This window comes from Vombatus ursinus, unplaced genomic scaffold (genome assembly GCF_900497805.2).
Source record: "Vombatus ursinus unplaced genomic scaffold, bare-nosed wombat genome assembly UNPS02010219.1, whole genome shotgun sequence".
Classification (NCBI taxonomy): Eukaryota; Metazoa; Chordata; class Mammalia; order Diprotodontia; family Vombatidae; genus Vombatus; species Vombatus ursinus.
Genome location: NW_020949997.1, coordinates 10,028,930 through 10,047,746, shown reverse-complemented (window position 1 = coordinate 10,047,746; position 18,817 = coordinate 10,028,930). Strand labels below are relative to the sequence as shown.

At 38.3% G+C, this 18,817-nt stretch overlaps 1 protein-coding gene across 1 annotated transcript; it reads right to left on the bottom strand.

The window, feature by feature from the left end:
* Positions 1-11,484: 11,484 nt before the first annotated feature.
* VSX1 (visual system homeobox 1) lies at positions 11,485-18,567 on the bottom strand. The gene is made up of 5 exons (XM_027853787.1): positions 18,120-18,567; positions 15,022-15,100; positions 14,397-14,520; positions 13,467-13,647; positions 11,485-11,699 (listed from the first exon to the last, which is right to left on the bottom strand). The coding sequence occupies exons 1-5, from the start codon at positions 18,565-18,567 to the stop codon at positions 11,485-11,487; spliced, it is 1,047 nt and encodes a 348-aa protein (XP_027709588.1).
* Between the last annotated feature and the right edge of the window lie 250 nt (positions 18,568-18,817).

The following is an 18,817-nucleotide window of genomic DNA, read 5'->3' as shown; positions in this document are numbered from 1 at the left end:
ATAAGAACTGGATGATTCAATTCCATTAAGTTGTATTAAGTATTAAATTAAATATAAAATATTAAATTAAAGTATAATATATTAAATCAATTCCATTAAAATGTCTTTGGAATGCATGATACAGAAAACATTTCATGATAGGAAAAACGCATCATGGAGTTTTTTACATCCTTGTTCCATGCAAATCAATTAGTGCTGAAAGAGTGTCCATAAATTGGAGAATGGCTAAACAAATTACAGTATATAATGGAATGTTCTTGTTCCATAAGAAATAATGAAAGACACAATTTCAGAGAAACTAGGAAAGAATTATATGAACTGATGCAGAATAAAGTAAGCAGGAGCAGGAGAACAATTTATACCGTAACAATAGCATTATAAAGAACAAGTTTGAAAAACTTAAGAATTATGATCAATGCAGTGACCAACCAAAATTCCATAGGATCTATGGTGAAACATGCTACCCATCTCCTAAAAAAGAGATGATTAACTCAAGATGCAAGATGAGATGCAAAAAAAAAAAAATTGTTTTAATGTTGCATGGCCAATGTGGGGATTTGTTTTTGCTTAAGTATTCACATTTGTTATGAAAGTTTTGTTTATCTTCTATTTTCAATGGGTGGGGAAGGTTGAGAGGGAAAAATAAATCCTTGTTAATTAAAGAAAACAAACTCTACAAATATTCAGTTAAATTTGGTGATGTAGTACAATTCCATCTGTGACCCATCAGGCTCAGTATAAAGCCTTTGACACTAGAGGGCACCCTTGCCAAAATCTTATCATTTATTTCATTTAATCTAACCACCTTTCTATCAGCCCCACAGCATGGGGAAAATGCCATTTCAAAGGAGTATTTACTGAATAGCTCTGGAAATTCAAATCATAGACTCCATTATTCTAATCCATATTGATGTGCTCCATTTTGCTATCTGTGGTTCAGAACCTGAGTATGAGAGACTAGCCCAAAGGGGAGGGGGGAAAAGTTTCCAGGCGTGGTGGACTTTCATCAACATTTCAAGAATATAAGATATACAGAAAATATTTGGGTCCCCATGTCTGCAAATCAAATGCCCCTGAAAAGTACGTCCTGACATTTCTAGAATATTTATTACATTCTAATATGCTACTAGCTGAGAGCATTGACTTGTGTTACTTAGAGGCAGGTAGGCAGGCTCCAGCTAGTTAACAACTTGTATATTGATGATAATAACTAGAATCCTCATTTATACAGTATGGCATATTAGGATTTAGAAAGTATTTTCCTTGCACAACTCTGTGAAATATTACATGTGTTATTTATTCAATTCTTCAAGAATTCAATGCAATACAATTAAACAAATTAAGTGCCTACTATGTATGAGGGTCAGGTCCATTGGTGTCCTTGTGATGGTAAGAGAATGCAAAGGAGCCACAAGTCTCCTGTCCCTATCCCACGGGGAAGGAGAACTGCCCCACCCCATGACAAACATGGTAATGCATGGATAAAAGTAGAATGGGCAGATCTGGATGAGCTGAGATCTGATTCATTGGAAGGAACATGCACATTAATCCAATCTCAGACTCATTTGCATATCGATCAATACTAATAACAAATTAAGTACCTATTATGCTTAAGAGCTAAATTAAGGATTGTTGATTCAGTCCTTTCAGTCATGTCCAACTCTTTGTGACCCCATTTGGGGTTTTCTTGGCAAAGATATTAAAGTAGTTTGTCATTTCCTTCTCCAGCTCACGTCACAGATGAGGGAACTGAGACAAACAGGTTAAGTGACTTGCTCAGGGTCACACAGCTAGTAAGTGTCTGAGGCTGGATTTAAACTCAAGTCTTCCTTGACTCCAGGACAGGGGTTCTATCTACTTCAGCACCTAAATATTGGGGATATAAATCCAAAATCAAGACAGCCTCTGTCCCCCTTCCCGAATGGGGCTTGCTTATATCCAATTAGAGTTCTGTTTTTGATTATGTGCAAGCCACTGTGCTCAGTTCTAGGGATAAAAGGAAAATATCCCTTCAAGAAACTTATATCTACTAGGAGATACAGCATGCACAGAGATAAATAAATACAAGGAAGGGCAGAACAAATTAACAGAACACCAAATAAACATTATAAATAAGCCAATCTCAGAAAATGGATTTGAATTATCAGTAAAGGAACTATCAAAGTAAAAATTCCTGGTCCAGATGAATTTGCAGGAGAATGACACCAAACTTCTAAAAAAAAAAAAAAACTAATACCTATACTATGCAAATTATTCTCACAAGTTGAAAAAGAAAGCACCCTCCCAAATTTCTTTTATGAAATGAATACATACTCCCAGTCACAAATGATAACAGAAATGCATATCAACACAACCCTGAGGTTCTCCTTAAGTCCAGCAAATTGGAAAAGATTGAAAAAAGAATGAACAGAAATGTTGGGGGAGTTGTGGAAAGACAGCATAATAGCCCGTTGTTGGCAGAGTTGTGAATTTGGTATAACCAATCAGGAAAGCAATCAGGAATTTTGCAAAGAAAGTGACCTTTTGACCTAGAGATTCAAATGTTTAAGCATATGCTCCAAGGAGGCTAATGATAAAAAAAAAAGTCCCATATGCAACAAAATATTTATAGTAGCATTTTTTTTATAGTGGTAAAGAACTGGGAACAAAGTAGATATTCACTTATTGGGAAATGGTTAAACAAGTTGTGATACGTGAATGTAATGAAATATTACTGTGCTGTTAGAAACAACAAACATGATGAAAGAAGTATAGGAAGGCGTATATGAACTGATGCAAAGTGAACTAAGGAAAGACAGGAAAAGGAGATGCATAATTACTACCAAAAATTCAAAAGGAAAGAACAATAATGCAATCAAAATTGAATGATTCAGAGTTATAATGGTCAAGTTTGTCTCTAAAGAAGAGCCATGAAAATACACTTCTCTCTTCTCCTTCGCAGAAATGGGGATGAGAGAAGTATGTGGGATACTGCATATCATATCAGACTTTCTTGATATATTGTTTAGTTTTCCAGAACTTTTTTTTTCTTCCTTTCTATAACCTTAATCATAAGGGATGGTTCTCTGAGAAGGGATGAAGGGAGGAAAATCATGGGGAAATAGAGGTAATATAAAAAAGATATCTATGCAAATGAATTTTTTTAAAAAAACAACTGGGGGGATTCCAAAAAGGCTTATCTTTAGGAAATGTCACCTGAGCTGATCCTTGAAGGATGTCAAAGCTTCTAAAAATGAGACTTAAGGAAGAAGTTCATTTCAGGTAAAGAAACCAGCCTATGCAAAGGCGCAGAGATAGAAGATGGCATATCGAGTTTTAGAAACTGCTATGTGGCCATTTTGACAGGAAAGTAAGGGAGAGCAATATGAAACATCTAGAACACTAGACAGGAACTAGACTGTGGCTCACCTGAGGCATTTATATGTTATACTATCTACAACAGAGAACCAATGAAGATTTTTAAGCAAAAGACTTATATGGTCAGACTAATGCCTTAGAAATATTATTTTGGCAACTGTGTGGCTGATAGGGAGATCAATGAGGCCATTATAGTAGTCTAAACAAGGGACCAAACTGGGTGGTAGCTGTATGGGTATTGAGAAAAGACTAAATGTAAGAAATTTTGAGGATGTAGGACAAGACAACAAGTGACTGGATGTAGATGATTAAAGCAGGGAAGGAAGAGTCAAGAATGGTCCTAAAGGTTTGAAGCTGGAAGATTATGAGGAAAGTGGTATCCTCAACTGAAATAAGAAGCTTTGGATGAGTTCAGGGGAAAGATAATGAATTCTATTTTAGACACATTGCATTTAAGATGCCTAAGGAACATATAGGTAGAAATGTCCTACAGACAACAGTGAACGAAGGACTAGAGTTCAAGAAAGATTAGGGCCATCTACTTTGATCAGTCTTGGGAGATTCCCGTGAACTCATGGGAGATGGAATCATTGAGGGGGAGTACAGAGAGGAAAGAACTACATACAGGACCTTAGGAATTCCTATGATTAGAGGACAGGAGATGGATGATGATCCAATGAAGGAGACTGAGAATGAATTGTGTGACTTCATGGAGTCTCTCCTCTGCTGACTGAGATCCAACTCCTTTAAGACCTTCACAGATAGTTTTTGTGAGTTTCTGCCACTGAAAATTTCCATCACGTTATGGCCAATCTGGACAAGCCTCTCCAAGCTTAGGTAGGCTGATCTTCAGACAGTCGATATATAGTTAATTACTTGGACCTCCAATCAAAGCCATTATAGCTTGGTAAGATAATAAGTATAACCTGGAGTTCAAACCTGGAGCATTTGAATAAGACTTTCCCTATTCTTGGAGAGAATGATGACTCACTGCTGCATACCTTCCTGAGAAATGGAGCTGGCATGAGAGCTTCAAAAAGGAAAAACCTTCCTCTTTTCTACTTCAGGAAATGACACGTGTGGTTCCAGACTCTCTTCAAGGACCCAAAGAGAAAGAGAACAGACTTTGGAAGGCAGACACCAAGGGAAATCCAGATCTTTAAAATATCCCTGATTTACAAGTAGAGACTTCCAGGAATTTCTCCTTGGGTGAGATCACTGATTCTCTTTGGATTGAACTAAGATATCTTAGTAGAAGAGCTCATTTATTCTAGGTGTTGTCTGGTTCCAATCTGTGTAATTTCTCTGATTTCTGGTTGCTATCTCCTTGGGTAAATGGATTTACTTGCTATTCATTATTGTTTATGGTCTTTTGTGTAACTAGCATTTGGTGGTAATGGGTCAAGACTTCAATATAAGCTTGCAAGAACCTTCCCTCTTTAAAGGATCGTGACCAGAAAAATGGCTCAAACTTAAGAAAAATATTATACCTCCAAACTAGCAATATGGGGGGAGGGGAGATAGATCTAATTATATGTGTGTAAATGTGTTTTTTATATGTGTGTGTATGTGTGTATGTGTGTATGTATGTATGTATAATTTATATGTGTTAGTAATTATAAAATTCTAATCTGGTATTCTCTGAGGAAAGGAGAACAATCAGGTTGAGGGCCCCTTCTCCTGCTCTCTTTTAGGTAAAAATCAATCTCTCTTGGAGAAGTGTGGGCAAGATTTCCAAGATATCTATCAAAACCTCTGAGTTGCATTTAGACAAACCCATGTGGATATATACATAACCTATTATGGACCACACATACATCCTACACATGGATCGTAGATTGAAACCTGGAAGGCCCTCAGAGGCAGTCTAACCCAAATCCTTCATTTCACAGGTGCAGAATCTGAGGGCCAAGGTAGTTAGATGACTTGCCTAAGGTCACATTAGTCAAAATATCAGAGAAAAATAGGGTTTTTACTCAGGTCCTCTGTTTCCAGAGTTAATGCATTCTGCTATACCAGGCTTGTGCTTTTATGATGTAGAGAACCAGGAATCACCCTCATAAAATAATGAGGCATCAGAGTAGAACTTTAGTGGGAGAGTTCAAGAATTACTATCCCTGTTTTATAAATGAGGAAACTGAGGGGCAGGTAGGTTAAGCAATTTACCCAGTGTCACATGGCCAATACATGTCAGAACTGGAGTTACAGGTTTTCTGACTCCAAGACCAACACATTTTCCATTATGTAACTCTGTCTCTCTAATTTATATTAGGAATCCTTCCAAACTGGCCTTACTGGGATTTTAATTTTTTAAACGACTCTAGATTTTTCCAGCTAAATTTTATCTGGCAAATAATTTATTTCAAAAATTGGAAATGATTCAGTCCGGCTGTTAATACCTGGTCAAGTTCCAATTTCTACAGCCCCATGACCTGAATGACTTATGAATGGATTAAAGAGGGAAATGTGTGAAAAATCTGATTTGTTCGCCTTTATTAAGCAGGCATTTGATACTGAATCCAATAGTCTCTGTGAAGGCAGACTTTTTCAGAGCTCCAATGAGAACCATTTAGAAGGACAGTTCAGTCTCTGCCACAAAACTTACAACTCAGATATTCTGAGAAAAACAAACAATGAAACAGAAAACAAAGTAGATTTTGGGGACTTGTTGCCCTTTCAAAGGGCTCTTGTCATGTCTTTGTTTGAGACTAAAAGATATAAGGAAAGGAAAGAAGCTTAAAAACTGTCTCCTGGCCACTTCTCCAAACTTACAAAGACTTAGTCTGAGGCCACAATATACCAAAATTAATCCAAGGAAGACAACAGTATGGTTGATCTAACAACATTAAGGATTGAATTATATCTCCAAATGTCTGAACAGATAGATTACCTCTACCCAGTCAGCAACTCATATATAAGCTATATCTGTACAAAGCTCAACTTTTCTAGAGAGAAAGAATAACCTAAGTATATACTGTATATACATACATATATATATTATATGTGCTGATATATAGATATACAGTGTATATGTATGTAACATCTATAAATCTGCATGTATGTATGTGTATATACACATTTTTATACATACACATACATGCACATATACACATATGTACATATATATAGAGAGAGAGAGAGAGAAAGAGAAAGAGAAAGAGAGAGAGAAAGACAGAGAGAGAGATTGTTGGCCTTGGAGTCAAGAAGACTTGAGTTCAAACCCAGTTTCAGATATTTACTCATCTATGTGACTCTGGGCAAGTCATTTTAACCTCTCAGCCTCATTTGCCTTATCTGTAAAATGGGGATAATAATATCAACACCCTCACAAGGCTGGCATGGGTATAAAATGATATAATATTGCATTTTTCAAATCTCAAATTACTATATAAAATCTAGTTATTATTGTTATCATTATTATGTAAACAACGGAGGCACATTGATATGACCATCTCTACCTACGGTGCCACATTTTAGCTGGAGAGTAATCAGGAGAAGTCATCCAGCAGGACAATTAGCCCCTAAATTATATTGTAAGAGAATCAGTTGGAAGAAATGGGCTATTTAGCCTGGAGAAGAGAAAACTTAATCAGAAACATGCTAGCTATCCTCACATATTTGAAAGGCTATCAGAGAGAATCCAGATTACTGGTTCTGCTTTCATGGCCCCGGAGGACAGAATCAGCAGCAATGGATGGAAGTAGGAGAGAGGTTAAGTTGAAGCTTATTGTAAAGAAAAACTTCCTATCAATTAGCATTATCCAAAAAGCAAAATGGACTGTAGGGGAAGGGCATGGGTACTGAGGGGATTTCCCCCTCACTGGAGGTCTTGAAGAAGAGATGAGCCCCCATTAGACTATGAGCTTCTTCAGAGCAGGACCCATCTTTTGCCTTTCCTTTTATCCTGTCTGCTTAGCACAGTGCCTGACATGTTGTTGTTCAGTCATTTCAGGTTGTATCTGAATCTTCATTGACCCCATTTGGGGTTTTCTTGGCAAAGATACTGGAGTGGTTTGCCATGTCCTTCTCCAGCTCATTTTACAGATGAAGAAACTGAGGCAAATAGGGTAAAGTGACTTGCCCAGGGTCACACAGCTAGTAAGTGTCTGAGGCTGGATTTCAATTAATAAATACTTGTTGACTGATATATTTACTAGATGAACATCCATTGGGTTTGTTATAGATGGGGTTCTTATTTAGATACCAGTTGGACAGCTGTCATCTAAGGTCCCTTCTAACTGTGTAATTCCATCATAGCTTAAATCTGCATAAAGTATCCCCACTGAAATCATGAACATTTTTTGACTGCCCAGCCCTTATGAGACTGCATAACCACTGAGGATGTTCACTATAGGCTTTGAAATCAGTTTTAAGTCATGAAACACTTTCATTTCATGTAGGAAGAGAATATTGCTCAGGGTTGGTAAAATGCTTAGTGGTCTAAAACTGTCTACAATGCTATGGTAAAAAAAAAATGTGGATGAAAGGGGAAAAAAACAAATCCAGACATTTGGCCCACGTGGTGATCATTAGAAAATGTCTTTCTGGTTTGACTGAATTATCATTTTTCATAGTATAAGTCATTCTCACTTCTGAAAAAGAGTAGCTATGACCAAAACAGAGAAGTTTTTTTATTAGGAGGCCAAGAGTTATGACAAGGACCCTCCGTCAAGCTCTAGAATATATAATTATCAGCACATTGATTCATTCAACATTTTAAAAGTAACTATGGCACTGTAAGTGCAAATAAAAATCATGGTCCCATCCCTTAAATAACTTGCATTGTACAGGAGTGGAAAAAGCAATGATATGAAAGTGGGAGGTGATAAAGGCAAAGGGGAGGTTCAGACAAAGTACTCCAAGAATATTTGAAAAGAAAGAACACTTTCCACTTGAGGGATGAGGAAAAGTTTCACAGAGTAGGTGGCAGTAAAGATTTGCCTTGAAGGGCGACATAATCCAAAAAAAAAAAATCCCAGTTGTGTAGTCTGGAAGGATATGCAGAAAATGAAGAAAGACTTTAGCTGGCGGAAAGAGCTTTGAATTCGGATCAGAGCAGCCACATTTGATCTCAAGCTTTGCTAATTATTGATGCTGCATATGAAATTTGTATATAAATTTGTCTCTTCCATTAGAATATAAACTCATTGTGAGGAGGGGTTGCTTCATTCTTTGTACTTGTATTCCCAGTGCCTTTCACATAGGTACTTAATACTCATTGGCTGATTAACTGTGTGAGTGACCTCGGCCAAGTTACAAAGCTTCTCTAGGCTTCAGTTTTCTCAACTCTAAAACGAAAGAGCTGAATGACTCTAACTTCCAGCTCTCAATTATATTAAGTTTCCCATGCCTTGTCTATGAGATCTTACTGATTTGGCAAGTGTCACATTAAATGACACCCTGAGACATCACACTGTTTCAAAGGTGAAATTTTTATTAAAGTTAAAATCAACTCTAGGATTCATCTATCCAATAGTAAGTTGGATCAGACAGAATGAGCCCAATTCTCCAACCACATGGGTGAATAAGTCTTCAGCCATGTATCTTAAGATTCTGCCCTAGGGATGAGGGAGACCCATACCCTATAAAAAGACACAAACTGTGATTCTTCCTTTCAAAAGGAATAGAGACAAGGAATGTATTGGAAAGTAAGAAGACATCCCTCTTCCCGCTAGAAAATTCTCCACCCTCCCATGTAATAGCACAGAGAGATTTCTCTTGAGATTCATTCAATCAATTCAATTAATAGATATTTATTAAGTACCTGCTGTGCACTGGGCACCATACTGGGTATCATAATGGATTTAAGAATGTACAAGACACTATCTTTGACCTAAAAGAGCTTACAATCTAATAAGAGAAATGGGGCACATACAGAAGAGGAGTCTGGTTCAAATATCTTATTCAGTAGCTGTGTGACCAAGAGCAATACTTTTCACTAATCCTTATCTGTAAAATTGAAATGGGTCACCTAGGTGTCAAAGTAGATAGAGTGTCAGGCCTGGAGTCAGGAAGGCTCAGTTTCCTGAGTTTAAATATGCCTTAGACACTAACCACCTATGTGACCCTGGGCAAGTCACTTAATCCTGCTTGCCTCAGTTCCCTCATCTGTAAAATAAGCAGGAAAAGGAAATGGCAAACCACTTCAGCACCTTTGCCAAGAAAACCCCAAATGAGATCACAAAGAGTCAGACATGACTGAAAATTGACTGAACAACAAAAATTGAAATAATATATTACCAAAGGCAACTGGCAGCCCAGTGGCTAAAGTGCTTAGCCTGGAGTCAGAAAGACCTAAGTTCAAATCCAGCCTCAGACACTTAGTAGTTGTATGACCTGGGCAAGTCACTTAACTCTGCTTACCTCATACCTACCTCATAAAATTCTTGTGAGGAACAAAAGAGATATTTGAGAAAAAAAATTTTTGCACAATCCCAAGCACATAGTAGGAACTATATAAATACTTATTTCCTTCTCCCCACCCCTACCTCACAAGAAAGCATTTTATGCATCCAAAAGCTCTATAGAAATACTAGTTATTACCATTTTACAGGAATAACTCCAGTAAAAGATGCTGAGTGGTATATAAACCATAAAGAATTCAGAGATGGAGAGGCTCATTCTAGTTTAGGTAATCCTGGTGTTGTTCAGTTGTTTCAGTCATGTCAGACTCTGTGTGAGCCTATTTGGGGTTTTCCAGGCAAAGATCCTGTAGTGGTTTGCCATTTCCTTCTCCAGCGCATTTTACAGATGAGGGAACTGAGACTTTCCCCAAGGTCACACAGCTAGTAAGTGTCTGAGGTCACATTTGAACTCAGGAAGATGAGTATTCCAAATTCCAGGCCAAGGGCTCTGTGCACCTTGGCGCCACCTAGTGCCCAGTTTAGATAATCAAGGGAAGCTTTTCAGAAGTGGCATTTCAGCTTGGCCTTGAAGAATATGTAGGATTTCAATGGCAGAGACCACGGGATTATAGATTTTTGAGTTGAAAGGGAATATAAAAGCCACCCAGTCCAATACTGTCATTTTACAGATCAGGAAATCATCTCAGAGAGAGTTAAGATCTGTCCATTGTCACACAGGGAACAGCCAGAATTCAGACCCGGGTCCCCCGACTCCAGGTTCAACATCCTTTCCCCTACCACATGATGAGGCAGCATGAAAACACAGATAATATATTCAATCTACTGAAATATATGAATTGAAAAGCAAAATTACACAAAATGTTTATTTATGTGTACATAATAAATAAATGATAAACAAAATACAGGAAAAGGAAACATTTAGAAATTCCAAATAACTAAAGTGCTTTTAAACATAAATATAAAAAGACCAAGAATGGGTCTGATCTTATAATGACTGCTTTACAGATATTGAAGAATTTTGAAATATTTCCTATGCCATTTCACAAAATATTCTACTTTCAAGAGAAAAGGGAGATGGAGAATATGGCTGTATTTATACAACTTGGAATTGTCTAAATTCTGTTATGTTAAATCCCATTCAGAAGTTTACAAAATTATTGCATATCAGCAAGGAAATAAAAATGTGGTCCAAAGTCACATTCATAGTGAAATGAAGACAATATCCTGTAGTCTACAAGGCTGTGTTGATTTTGTCTCCGTTTAAAGACCTATACTTCTTTAAAGATTCAGAATGGGTATTTTGGACCAAACCTCATGGCATACAATGTGTTCAACTGAGTTAAGTGCCTGCTATCAATAAGATGCCCGAGAAACTCTATACCACTTACTGCCACCAGTTCTCCGAAGATCAAGCAAAATCTTCCTCCATTTTAATCAACTCAAGTGCTTTTACTGAACTCTTTCCATTCTAAAAGTAATTGGAAGTTTTTCTAAATTACTAATTTGTCCTTAGCAGCTTTGAAGCTTAGAAAGACAGTTTTATTGACCTATCTGATCCTGACTCCATAAATAGAAACAAGTCAATATACTTCATCTTGGGCTATTTTTAACATGTGAAAAATTCTAATGCTAGATATGTAATGTCCACAAGTGCCTTGGGATGGACCACTGGAAGTTATTTTCCTTCTGAGACGCCCTCATTCCTCATTCCCATTGTTCATTGCAATGATCTTTACTAACATGATCCCAGGATCCAAGGCCTTCAGTGTGCTTTCTTTTTCTCCTGCTTTGCTGTCCTGGAGAGATCAATAGCAATGTCTTCTGAGCTGTCCATGAGGTTGACTTTTTCAGAGCTCAGCTGGGGCTCTCCGCACTTTGATTTCAAGTCTTCCTCTGGGTGTTCATAACTCCAGTTTTCTGATAACTTTTCTTCACCTCCTGATTTCCTCGTCATATCCATGGATTTTTTGTGCATCCCTTAAAAAAGAGTAGAGTCTTACAGCTGGAAGGAAACTTAGAAATCTTCCAGTCTAAACTGATTATTTTACAGAAGGAAACTGGGACCAAATATTTTTAAAAGTCAGCAGTGTTATCATTTTCATCAACATCATCATAAAATGAACTAAAATGATCCTACTCAATAAGGTAGGGACAAGCCTTATTATCAGGGCTGGCTTACAAATAGATGATCATTCATCCAGCATAATTTAAGGGGCTTTAGGATGGCTTCTCTGCCCCTAAACACTACTTACTTCAAAATATGAAATTCTACCACTACAGATTCATTCCCATGTACTCTTTAATTTCTCAGTTTCTTGATTCAAGACCTTTATTTAATTTCCCTGTCCCCAGGCCTTTCATCTCTGGTAAGATGTTAGCTGAAAAATGTTTGATAAAGCAAAAAAGGTTAGCCTTCCCAGGGGGTCCTTTCAATGATGGATTTCTAAGGTTCAAAAAACCATGAAAATTCAGAATCATGAGATATTTAAAGGTTGGAACAAACCTGAGAGATCATATAATCCAACCCCCTCTTTTTTTTTTTAAGATGAAAAAACCTAGATCAGAAAGGTGGCTTTTTCTAAAGTCACAAAGACAGATGGTTGTTGATACTGGGCTAGACAGTAAGTCTCCAGACTATATAATAGGCTATTTTAAGTCATTCATAAAACATATTAATTTATAATTTTATTAGAATTTTATGCACTTATTGAATTTCCTATTACATAGATGTACTTTACCAAACATACATAATAAGAAAATCTGGATTTTCCCAAAAAAGATGATTATTCACTTTATACAAAGTGCTTTACCATAGAACTCCTTTAAATAGTAAGCTTCTTTAGTATACTTAAAATGGTAAGATTTTATAAATTCAATCTACCTACATCTGTCATATAAAGTATATAGCTCTTTTATTTTTAAGTCTGAAAAATAAATTATTAAGTTTACCACACAAATTAACATCAAGAATACATCTATATAATTAAAGAAAAGAAATTAAAATAATTTGAGGCAAAGAAATCCTTACAATTAAACACTTTAAATACAGAAGAGACATATTGCATTACCTCAGGTAAATTATTCTACCTCTTTGGGTTATTTCTTTATCTATAAAATAAGTAGGTTGGACTAAGTGTTCTCTAAACTGGCTTCTTTTTTTAAGCTTCTTTAGGCTTATTTATCTATAAAATGAGTAGTTGGGACTAAGTGTTCTCTAAACTGGCTTCTTTTTTTAAGCTAGGTCTTTCCCAGGTGCCAGTTTGTCAGAGGCAACACCCATTCAGTAAGTAAAGGCTAGGAAAGAATGGAGGCCAAAGATGGCCTAGTTTACCTTCACAAAAGAATCAATCTGGGAAGGAAGACCCTCAGCTGGACTCCAATGACTCTAGAGGAGAGATTGAGGCTGATGACTTTGTACAGCTCTGCCTCAGTCAAATCCAGTTCACTTGCAAGTCAAGACTATCACCCTCCTGATGTCATTGGTCCTCTTTGAGAAGTAAGGATGAACAACAACAATGACAAAATGACTCCTAATCCTAGAATTTTAGGATTATTTCACAAGATACTTTTATTAAATTCAGTGGATTATTCCTTAATGCTTCACTATCATTCCAGCTATCATTTTATAAATGCATACAATTTGCAGGGCAATTGTTAAACATACACATTATTTTTCTTTTGTAAACCTACCAAACATGGTCTTAGTAATAACAGCTACTCAATACGTACCAAATTATTTCTTACCGAGTAACCATGGAGCACAGGAGCCCACCAACCCACTCTTGGCAGAGTTGATTATTGATTCAGGGAGTGGTATGGAATGTCTCACCATGGCACCATAGAGACCATACTCTGCCATGACACTGCTCCTGCCCCAACATTTTTCTCTCTTCCTCCACTTGGCTCTTCTATTTTGAAACCAGACCTAGTTCAGTATTGGAAAGGAATAAATAAAGCATTCCAGGAAGGAGACAAAGGAGGGAGAAAACACCTGAAGATGTTGAAAAGCTATTTTATGTATATGTGGAGTTCTTGAAATGGGGTAAAATAACCCCAGTTTACTTAACGTGGACTAAATAACTAAGAAATTTTTCAGAACAGATATCCAAAATAACAATTCTGTATGAAAAGTGATTGCCAATTAAAGTGGTAGACAGTTTCCCTGGAATTTGTGTACATCCTCAGCAAAAAAGAAAAATGAGTTGATAATATAAAATATATTTTTCTAATATGTTAACATTTTTAAAGAATAATTCATGATTTTCCAGTTTTGTTTAACTTTGGTTTTGTTGTTCTTATTGATTTGGAAGACTTTCTTGGGAAAAGGAACATAAAAACCTCACATATAATTTGACTGCTGCTGATGCTGCACATTGAAAATTTTTTTTTAATCTAATTGAGGATTCCAAAGGAGCATCTCACTGGTCTGGGCATTCTGTCAGTCTGATAAAGCCACCCTTAACTGGGTTTAAACTTGAAGGACTACAATAGTAAGGACTCCAAGATGTCATTTATAATGGAAAAAGATATCAGTATCTGGCATTAAACTATGCCTATGTGCTTGCATCTATCTCTAGGACATGTTAAAAAGTGGAAATGAGTTATGTTTGTGTGGGTATTTAAGGACACTTCTGTGTATTTTAATCTGAGAAAGGGGAACGTAAACTCAAATACCTGTATTCTGTCTTCTGGAAGCTCAGTTTTCAGAGCTAACATTTCCCTGGCATACACATCTGGATAATGTGCCTCATTGAAAGCCTTTTCCAATTCTTCCAGTTGGTGAGCAGTAAAAACTGTCCTGCAGGAAACATACATATGGGAATGCAGGTGTGGGAGAAAACTTAGCTCTTCTATCTATGTAGTATTCTTTCCTCCTTCACTCTTTCCCTATTCCCCTCCACTAAAAAGGAAGTAATTCATCCACCAGTCCCTTTCTACTACTGCTGAAGCCCTTTCTTGCACTAGACAAGATTTCTTGAAAATTCTAGAGGTTTAATTCTTAGGTTCTCTTCAATGAGCTCCATTCTATTATTTCAGAGATCTTGAGTAAGATAATGAAAAAAAAATCACCCCCTCAAACCTTGGCCTAAAAATACTGTAAAAAAAATAGTCCATGTCTTCTGAAGTAGATTATTATCATTCCTATCATCCTCCCAAGAGCTGTTTTAATTCTTGTCTTCTCCACTGTAAACCATGAAATATTTACTCCCATCCCAGGCCCCAGCTATGTCTATGAGGAATTACAATAGTAAGAACTCCAAAAGCCATTTATAAAGTAAAAGAGAACATTAAACAATACCTATGCCGCCGCTTTTTCCTCTTAATGTGTGATGTGGGTGTCTTCAGTTCATTTTTGTCTTCAGACAGACTGTCCTCATCTATTAACATTTGGAGAAAATAAAAATATATTCTTTAAATTTGAAATTATTGTTCCGATTGTTCTGTACACATTTTGATTGTGTATACCGAAGTTATTAGCTAATCGAAAGAACTGGGCAACTGTAATACATCATTTACATACATCTATCTACATGCTTATATAGCTTTATATAGTATAGACACATAGATATCTATTTATAGATATCTCAAGGAGGCCTGAGTTTCCAGGCATTCCTCCTAAAGAAAGTAGAGTCTTGGACTAGTTTGGTTGTCCTGGATAATTCTAAAGCAAAGAAAATTGAACCTATTCTATCAGAAACAATAATTAGGGTTGGTCCAGTAGTGGCTGGCCTCAGGGCAAGGATATGGAGGGAATCATTTCCTCCTGAGACTTCAGTTCCCCACACCTCACACCTGTTATCCACCCACCGACCAGTGCTGAATGGCAGGACCCAGATCCATTTAGTGGCCCCACCCTCAGAGAACTCATCACTATGGCTCTGTTCTTCTTGTCCTTGACTTTCTCTTTCCAACTCTCATCTGTATGCAAGTATGTCTCTCTGGGTATGGATTGCCCACAATCCTGGAATTACAGCACTGCTTGTTGAAAAAAAAAAAATCTTCTGTAGTATTCCACCCAAGGGCATGATTTAATAATAACAATAATAACTAGTGTTAATATAGTTCTTTAAGGTTTCCAAAGCACTTTATAAACATTATCTCATTTGAGATAACCTTATTATCACATTTGAAAATCCGAGTGAGTAGGTGCCATTATTATTCCCATTTTGCAGATTTAAAAAAAAAATGAGGCAGACAACAATTAGGTGACTTGGCCAGAGTCACACAGCAAGTAAGTGTCCAAGGCTAAATCTGAACTCAAATCTTCAACATTATCCACTGCGTCACCTAGCTACCTGAACATCCTTTTGTCTGACTATCTACGTGAAGATGAGCAAGGAAAGAAAGCAGAGGCAGCCAGACAGCATGACATGGTGGAAAGAACATTGGATTTAGATTCAGAAGACCTAGTATGGTATAGTGGAAAGAACAGGAGATCCAGTCACAGAATTTCAATATCTCAGAGGTGGAAGGGACCTCAGAGGCTATTGAGACCAATGTCTACTTGAGGAAAAACCCCTCTACATTACACCCAAGTGGCCACCCAGGCTTTACTTCATCAAGAGAATCAGAGAACCTGGGCTCAAATCTTTATTTGGCTCCTTACCACCTGCATGCAAGTGATTTTCCCTCTCCAGCCTTTAATTTCCTCAACTATAAAATGAAAGATCTAGACTAGATATTCCCTTCTAGCCCTAGATCCAATAAAGAAAAAGCTTCCTCATTCCCACCCTTACCTATCCAGGCATGAACTTTTTATCCAGGCCTCTACTCTTTTCTAAGTGAGAAAACAATAAGGTCACTGAAATATCTGACATCTTATCAGATAAACCTTACTTATAGAAAGGTCTACTAAGGAAGCATTCCACTGTATGTCTTTCCTGGGAAGATTATGAAGCCCTGTAAATGGTTTTAGACTCTTTAAAAGCACTAGTAGAATAGTGAATGTTAAGGATTGATGGGAGGCCAAGGACAGCAAGGGATGAAACAGATGTATGAGCAAAAGGCACCAAAGGAAAGGTAAGCCAGAGTAAGCAAAAACAAAATCCTATCATGGTTATTGTTGTTATTTTTTTAAAAATCTGCCTTGGAATACAGGAATTCATCAATGTAAAAACTCCCTCCACTAATACAAATCAGCAACGGTCTATGTATAGAGAGCTGGCTTAGGCATGGAGAGGTTACATGGGTGACTTGTCCACATTCAAGTAGCTAATAACATGTGCCCAGGATTGAATTTGAACTTGGGTCTTCATGATTACAAAGCTATGGTAGAACAGAAGAATTAACTCAAAAGATGAAGAAATTAGGTACTGAAGAACTGCCACATGTAAGGGAAAGAAGCAACCTTGAATGAAACCAGGGATTAGTCAGGAGTGCCAGTGTAATTGAAAAAGTAATTGTATTACTAGCTTGTATTAACAGCAAGCGTACAATGAATACCAGGGCTGTTTCCTTTTCCTGGCTCTGAAATGTCAGGACTTTCAGAGGAGAAAGTAGTTGTGAACAGAGGACTGCCAAAGAGGGGAGAGGGAGAAGATCTCCTGACCCTAATAGTCCCAAGGAGCCCAGCCCACAAGCCCACTCACTTCCTTAACTCTGACTAACATCAATTTCCCCAGGTCTCATGACCCTACTTGGGGTTCACCCAGCCTTCCTCAGAAAAAAGCATCAAAGCTCCGTGCTGGCCTAGATTGAGGATTTCTGGATGGGGAGACTGAAGCTAAAATGAGAAACAGCTAAAATGTGCGTTTCTCTGCTGGATCTTGACCTCAGACTCCTAGGGGAGCAGAGAAGGGAAGTTCAAAAATACATTTTCGCCTGGGGGAGGGGCTCCAGCCCCAGAAGGGGAAACAAGATAGACTCTAGGCAGGGGTTAGAGAAAAGAATGTATGTAACAAGATCATGGGCACAACTTGAGGAAGAACAGCAGACCTAAGGAAGGAGAGAGATGAGGTTGCAGGATTTAAATAGCCCTAAGTGGGTCTCTTTGGTTCAGATCTTCGAGAGATATTAAATGATCCAAGCTTCTGTTTCAGATGAAAAAAAAACGAGGTTAAGTGACATGCCCAAGGTCACATAAAGAGTAGAGTCAAGATTTGCACTCAGGTCCTCTGAATACATATCTAGAGTTCCTGCCACTGCAACAACACAGCCCCTAAATAGAACTGGTCATTTTCCTTCTCTTCCTAACCTTTCCTTGGATCTGGAGAGAGAAGAGAAACAGAAATTTGCCAAAAACTAAAACTAGGGAAGATGCATCTTTCGTCTCAAAGTGAGGAAAGTGAAGTGGGTGAGGGGAAAGGGTTTGGTTTTTTTTTTAACCCTTTAGGCCCTAGGCTGGGAGGAGAAGCCTAGAGAGAATGAATGGTCTCGAGGGAGGCATGCACAAGTTACCCGAAACGCTTTCCTTGGGCTTCTCAGAGCCCAGCAGGTATCGCTGGTGATGCTCGTGATGCTGGTGATGGGGGTCCGGTCCTCGGGGCTGCAGGAAGGGGATGTCCGTGAGCAGCAGACAGGGGGTCCCACCAGCCGGGGGTTGCTGCGCTGCGAAGCCACAGAAGAAGCCCAACCCTAAGGGTAAGGAGCCCCCGGGCAGAGAGGTCCCCCCGACTCCAGCTCCAGCCCCAGGACCTGGCCCCAGCCCAGACCCAGAGGGGACCTGGCATCCCGAGCCAGTCCCGGGGCCACTGGGAGGCTGCAACTCTGCCTCCAAGCCCAGCAAGTCATTGATGGCAAAGCCTTTGGATCGTAAACTGAGAGAAGCCTTCTCATGCCCTGGGCCAATTGGCACCAACGCCTTGCCCTTGGTTTTGCCGTCTGAGCTCGCATCTCGGCCGGTCATGGCTTCGCCCTTCCCTCTGGAGCTTGTCTGTTTGGGGTAGCTTCTGCAGGATCCCGAGTGCAGATGGAAGAAGAGCGAAGTCCGTCCAGAGCTTTTTATCTGGGTCCTGGGGCCAGAGAAGCAGGGCAGTGAGTGGGGAAGGCGCTTGGCCTCCAATCAGCTCGGGGAAGGGTCCTTTCCTTCTTAGGGGCGTCCCGTGCTTTCAATTCCAGAAGATTAATTACTCCCAATTTCCCTACAATCTGATAAT

Coding starts and splice junctions, on each gene's coding strand:
- VSX1 (XM_027853787.1), bottom strand. CDS start 18,567: ATGACCGGCCGAGATGCGAGCTCAGACGGCAAAACCAAGGGCAAGGCG. Junction 14,521..15,021: donor AGGAAAAAGCGGCGGCATAG/GTATTGTTTAAT, acceptor TGTTTCCTGCAG/GACAGTTTTTACTGCTCACC. Junction 11,700..13,466: donor CTGTGCTCCATGGTTACTCG/GTAAGAAATAAT, acceptor CTCTTTTTTAAG/GGATGCACAAAAAATCCATG.